General features: G+C 44.3%; 1 protein-coding gene across 1 annotated transcript; it reads right to left on the bottom strand.

The window, feature by feature from the left end:
• Positions 1–6,216: 6,216 nt before the first annotated feature.
• On the bottom strand, positions 6,217–6,640 carry LOC142180913 (uncharacterized). Its single transcript, XM_075253016.1, has 2 exons — positions 6,356–6,640; positions 6,217–6,243 (listed from the first exon to the last, which is right to left on the bottom strand). The coding sequence occupies exons 1-2, from the start codon at positions 6,638–6,640 to the stop codon at positions 6,217–6,219; spliced, it is 312 nt and encodes a 103-aa protein (XP_075109117.1).
• Between the last annotated feature and the right edge of the window lie 268 nt (positions 6,641–6,908).

Raw genomic sequence — 6,908 nt, 5'->3', positions numbered from 1 at the left:
GCTTGAACAAGTGCTAGAGACGATGATCTGTAAACACCTCACAAGGCACACCATAGAGATAATGCCTCCAAATCTTCAATGCGTGAACAATGGCATCCAACTCCAAATCATGAACAGGGTAGTTCTTCTCATGGGGCTTCAACTGACGAGAAGCATAAGCAATCACTCTACCCTCCTATATCAACACACACCCAATACCAACTCGAGAAGCATCACAATATACCGTATAAGAACCTGGAGTTGATGGCAAAATTAACATTGGAGATGTAGTCAAGGTAGTCTTGAGCTTCTGAAAGCTCTCGTCACACTCACCCAACCACCTGAAAGTAGCACCCTTTTGAGTCAATTTGGTCAAGGGTGATGCTATAGATGAGAATCCCTGAATGAACTCACGGTAATAACCGGCCAAACCAAGAAAGTTACAAATCTATGTGGTTGAGGACGGTCTGGGCCAACTCTGAACTGCCTCTATCTCCTTTGGATCAACTTGAATACCCTCACTAGACCTCACGTGCCCCAGGAAAGCCACTGAACTGAGCCAAAACACATAATTAGAGAACTTTGCATAAAGCTTCTCCTCCCTCAACCGCTGCAGTATATCTCTCAAATGATCAACATGCTCCTCCTGACTACGCGAGTACACCAGAATATCATCAATGAATATAATAACAAAAAAGTCGAGATAAGGCCGAAACACGATGTTCATAAAATGCATGAACTCTCCTGGGGCATTGGTCAGCCCAAAATACATCACAAGGAACTCATAATGACCATATCGGGTCCTAAAAGCTATCTTAAGAGTGTCCGAGTCCCTGATCTTCAACTGGTGGTACCCTAACTTGAGATCAATATTGGAGAACACTCTCGCTCCCTGAAGCTGGTCAAATAAATTATCAATACGAGGCAAATGATACTTGTTCTTGATTGTGACTTTTGTTCAACTGCATGTAATCATTGCACATCCTCATCGTGCCATCCTTCTTCTTCACAAATAGGACAGGTGCACCCCAAGGCAACACACTAGGCCGAATAAACCCATTATCAAAGAGTTCCTGAAGCTGCTCCTTCAACTCCTTTAACTCCGTCGGTGCCATACGATACAGTGGAATAGAAATGTACTGAGTGTCCGGCACCAAATCAATACCAAAGTCAATATCCTGTCTGATGGCATGCCCGATAGGTCTGTAGGGAACACATTCGGAAAATCCCTCACTACCAGGACTGAATCAATGGTAGGAGTCTCTGCACTGACATCCCTCGCGAAACCCAAATAAGAAAGACAACCCTTCCGAACCATCCGCTGGGCCTTCAAAAATGAAATCACTCTACTGGGAACATAATCCATCGAACCTCGCCACTCAATATATGGCACCTCCGGCATAGCCAACGTCACTGTCTTAGCATGACAGTCCAAAATAGCATGACACAGAGACAACCAATCCATGCCCAATATCATATCAAAATCAACTATACAAAGCAATAAAAGGTCCACTCAAGTCTCCAAACCCCTAATAGTCACCACACACGACCGATATACGCGATCCATAATAATAGTATTGCCCACCGAAGTAGATACACGAATAGGTGAAACAAGAGACTCACGGGGCGTATCCAAATAACGAGCAAAATATGATGACACATATGAAAAAGTGGAACCAGGATCAAATAATACAGAGGCATCTCTGTGGCAAACTAAGACAATACATGTGATCACAGCATCTGAAGAAACAACATCTAGTCTAGCTGGGAATGCATAGAAACGGGCATGACCACCACCGGATCGACATCCCCTCTAGGGCGACCAATAGATGATTGTCCTCCACCCCTAGCTGACTGGGTGGGTGGTGAACTAACTGGTGCTGAATTTAATGGTTGACTCCTCTGCTGAGGCGGACCCCCATGATGACGAGGACACTGCCTCCACATATGCCCCAACTCTCCACACTCATAAAAAACCCCTGGTGCTGGAGACGGGGATTGAAGGGACCTCTAGCACCAGGATGACTAGTAGAAGTACCTGGCATGGAAGAGCCCTGAACTGATGGAGCACGGGACGAACTCTAGTATGGAAGGGCACTAAGTGATGAATGGCCCTGATGAGAACTGAGAGAACCATGACCCGATGACGCCCCATGATGGACTGGGCGAGCTGACTGAGCATGTCAAAATGGACAGCCTTTGCCATGCTGAAACTGACCCCATGAGGAGCATCACTGAATCCACCCTATCCACGAAGCCTCATGTCCTCCCTCTCAACCCTCTCCTAACCACGAACCATCTCAATCTGTCAACCAATGTCGACAACCTCATTAAAAGTGGCACCAGACACTCTCTCTCTAGTCATAAGCAACCGAAGTTGAAAATCGAGGCCATCTATAAACCTTTTGATCCTCTCTCGATCTGTGGGAACAAACCAGACAGCATGACGAGCCAACTCGAAGAATCACATCTCATACTGTGTAACAGATATATCACTCTGGCGAAGCTGCTCGAACTTCCTGCGTAGCTCCTCTCTGCGAGACTCAGGTACAAACTTCTCCAGAAAGAGAATGGAGAACTGATGCCAAGTAAGGGACGTTGCGCCAACCGGCCTATGCCTCTCGTAAAACTCCCACCAACTAAGTGCAGCCCTAGAGAACTGGAAAGTAGTGAATGAGACCCCACTGGTCTCCAGAATACCTGCGGTCCGAAGCATCCTCTAACACTTTCCAAGAAACCATGTGCATCCTCACCCTCAACACCACTAAAATGACGGAGGCTAGAGTCTCCCAAACCTCTCCAATTTGTGTTGCTCGTCCTCTGGCATAACAGGAGCTACATAGTCCTGAGTAGCTACAACCGACTGGGCTGGAGGTGCTCTCGGTGTATGAAGTCCCTGTACAAACTGCCCAGGTGTGCGAGCGGTGGGAGTATGAGCGCCTCCCCCGGCTTGAGAAGTATCTGCGGCCGTAGTAACTGAGACTGCCTGAGCCAGGCCAGTGCACACTGATAGAATCTAAGCTAGGGCCTCCTGAAGACCTGGGATAATAATAAGCACAGCCGGTGCCTAAGCTGGTCCTACTGGAGCATCCACATCTGGGAACTGATCATGAATTGGGGCGGCTGGTGGATTTTTAGGTGCTGCCCAAGCTGCTGTGCGGGCTACACCCCTACCCCTACTACGGCCTCGACCGTGACCTCGGCCTCTCGCAGCCCTAATTGGTGGTACTGGTGGTCGTCTGTCTTGACCGGTAGCACGTGTCCTCACCAACTGTGAGAGAATAGAATAACAGAAGTTTAGTTACCAGAATCAATAGATTCATACGACAAGAATTAAAGAATGTGAAGTTTCCTAAAGGTTCTACAGCCACTCGAAGATAAGTAAAAACGTCTCTTTACCGATCCGCAAGACTTTACTGCACTTGCTCATGACTCGTGAGACCTATGTAACCTAGGCTCTAATACCAACTTGTCACGACCCCAAAACCAAACCGGTTGTGATGGCGCCTATCATGGAACTAGGCCAGCCGACACAATCCCAAAATAATCCGACATTTCATAATAAAGATGTTTTTAAGCTGTTAATTAAAAAAACTTCATAGTATAAGTCTAAATAACAAAGTGCGGAAAGAAACAAAAGCCTGACATCAGTGTGTCACAAGTCACGAGCATCTATTAAGGACTATCTGATAACAACTAAGACTATTACAGTCTGGAAAACACTAGTATAGTCTAAGGGAGATAAGAGGGAGAAGAGCAAGGCTACGATTACCATGTAGCTACCGTACCAACTCTGAATATCCGCGATGGATGGAAGAACAGCGCTCGCTATCACGTCCAGCAGCCCCTAGATCTGCACATAAGGTGTAAGGAGTAATGTGAGTACGCCAACTCAGTAAGTAATAAAGGTAAATAAAGACTGAGCAGTAAGAATTACATAAATCCACATCATGAAATCTCAGTAAGTATACCATGCTTTCAAATCAGTATATAAGTCAAATCATCTCGTTTAAAACCCAATTTAAGTAAAAATCATTTGAAGATATTTTTCAACAGTTTCAACAGAGGTTCAATGAAATTTAGAGTAAAAGTGATGAAAATCATAAATAGACCCTTGGGAAAAACATGTATCATAAACCACCCCTCGGGCATAACATCCCTCAGAATCAGCCTCTCGGGCAACCTCACAATCACTCGTAATCAGCCCCTCGGGCACAACATGAATCAAGAACAGCCCCTCGGGCATCATCATATCAATCACTCAGAGTACCCGCGCTCACTCAGGATGTACAGACTCCGGAAGGGCTCTTATAGCCCAAGCGCTATAACAAGTCACCTCGTGACGTAAATCAATCAGGCCCTCGGCCTCTCATAATCACAAATCAGTAGCAACATGTTGCGGCACACAGCCCGATCCCATAATATCCTCACAATACAGCCCCTAGGCCTCACTCAGTCACAAACCTCTCAAGCCACTCGGGCTATCAGTAAATCAGGGTGCTCAGCCCAAAATATCATTTTATGCATCAAAACGAAGTAATAAAGATTGCGTTATGAAATAAGTAAAACATAGCATGACTGAGTACAGATTTTAAGTCAAAAAAGTGAGAAAATAATAAGAAAAGGCCCCTAAGGGTCCAAATAGCTTGGCACGAGGCCCAAATATGGCATTCAGCCCAAATTTATAGCAAGTCTTTCTAAAACACAGAAATATCATATACTTTCAGTCAAATACGCAACTTAATAGTTGTTATGGGATGGACCAAGTCACAATCCCCAACGGTGCACGCCACACGCTCGTCATCGAACATGTGTGTCACTTCAAAATAGTGAAACGATGTGAAATCCGGGGCTTCATACCCCCATTACAAGATTTACAGTCATTACTTACCTCAAACCGGACAAAAATCTAACCCGCGATGCCCTTGCCTCTCGGCTCGGCCTCCAAATGCTTCGAATCTAACCAAAAGCAGTATATTATCATCAATATACGCTAAAGGAATGAATTCCACATGAAAATTATCAAATTAGACCAAAACTCCTGAATTTGGCTCAAACTCGGCCCACGGGCCCACGTCTCGAAATCCGATAAAAAGTATAAAACAAAAAAGCTCATTCACTTACTAGTCTACCCATATCAAATTCATTAAAATCCGACATCAAATGGTCATTTAAATCCCCAAAATTAACTCTCCAATTCTCTTCCATCCGCCCCCCCCCCCCTATTTTCACCCCAAACTCCCAATTTAGATGATAAAAATCAAGACGCAATCATGAGATTTAACCAAAATCAAGTGAAGAACACTTAACCCAATCACTTCTCTGAAAATCTCCTCTAAAATCGCCTTCTCCCGAGATCTCTATTGAATTATGGAATTATGAACTCAAACCCTCGTTTTTGAACTTTAAACATTCTGCCCAGATGTTTCCTCTTCGCGAACGCGGTACTGCCATCGCATTCACGAAGCACAAGCTGCCTCAGACCAAAAATTCCTCCTTCGTATATGCGAGAACCCACTCGCGAACGCGAAGCCTTAGCTGGTTGACCCTACGCGAATGCGGAACCAACCTCGCAAACGCGTAGCCTTAAGTCCTACACCTTCGCGAACGCAGGAGCCACATCGCGAATGCGAAGAACAATCCATCTGCCTCTCTCAAAATCCCTTTGCGAACGCGATGAAGGAATTCTCTGCAACAACAAAATACCAGAGAATCTACCAACTTCCAGAACCAAGAATTGATCCGTTAACCACCCGAAACTCACTCGAGGCCCTCGGGACCTCAACCAAACATGCCAACACGTCCCATAACATCATTCAAACTTAGTCGAATCTTCGAATCAGTTAAAACAATATCAAAATACCAAATCAACCTCGGATTCAAGCCTAAGAACTTATAAACTTTCAAATTTCACAAACGACGCCGAAACCTATCAAATCACCTCCGAATGACACATCACAATTGATACTACAGACCTACTCCAATTTTCAAAATTTCATTGCGACCCCGATATCAAGATTTTCACTGCCGACTGAAAAATGCCAAATTTCCAATTTCGCCAATTCAAGCCTAATTCTACCACGGACCTCCAAATTACATTTTGAACACGCTCCTAAGTCCAAAATCACCTAAAGGAGCTATCCGAACCATCATAATTCACATCCGAGATCTTCTACACATAAGTCAACACCCGATTTACTTTTCCAACTTAAGCTTCTAAATAAAAGACTAAGTGTCTCATTCCACTCCAAGAACACTTCGAACCTGAACCAACCAATAAGATACGATGAAATACAGCTGAACAACACATAAAGAAGCATAAATGGAGAAAACGGAGCTGAAAGTCATAAAACGACTGGCTGGGTCGTTACAATACTGAATCTGTTCCTTGAGAAATCGTAGCAATTACTAGATGTAGCTGAAAAATCCTCATCCTATTCACCTTATCAAACCTCTCTTTTAGATCTTCCCAAACTAAGTGAGCATTAGAAGCATACACAATTCCACTAAGTAAATCTGGTAACACTATGTTCATGATCCACGAGAGCACAATTGCGTTACATGTTTCCCAATCTTCATGCAATTCTGGCCTAAATTGATCCTTGTTACAGGTACCAGTTATGAACCCTAGCTTCCATTTTGCTTGAAGTGCAATTCTCATCGATCTCCACCATATCCCTTAGTTCTCAGAACCTGTGAGCTTAACCGGAACTAACATGGAGATTGGAGTATCTGAAGGATGCACAAACAAGGGATGAGTGTGATATATTTTCTCCGTCGCTATTGTTGATTCGATATTTCCAAGGAAAGTAGACAAAGGAGAGGAAGGAGGCGAAGCTTTGTTCATATGAAATTGAAATGAAAATCGGATGAGCGTGACTATCGTGTTAAGCTCTGATACCATGTTGAGCTTCTGCCATGAATGCATC

This window comes from Nicotiana tabacum, chromosome 5, assembly GCF_000715075.1.
Source record: "Nicotiana tabacum cultivar K326 chromosome 5, ASM71507v2, whole genome shotgun sequence".
NCBI classification, from domain to species: domain Eukaryota; kingdom Viridiplantae; phylum Streptophyta; class Magnoliopsida; order Solanales; family Solanaceae; genus Nicotiana; species Nicotiana tabacum.
Note: the sequence above shows the minus strand (reverse complement) of the source record. Positions and strands in the feature narration are given on the sequence as shown.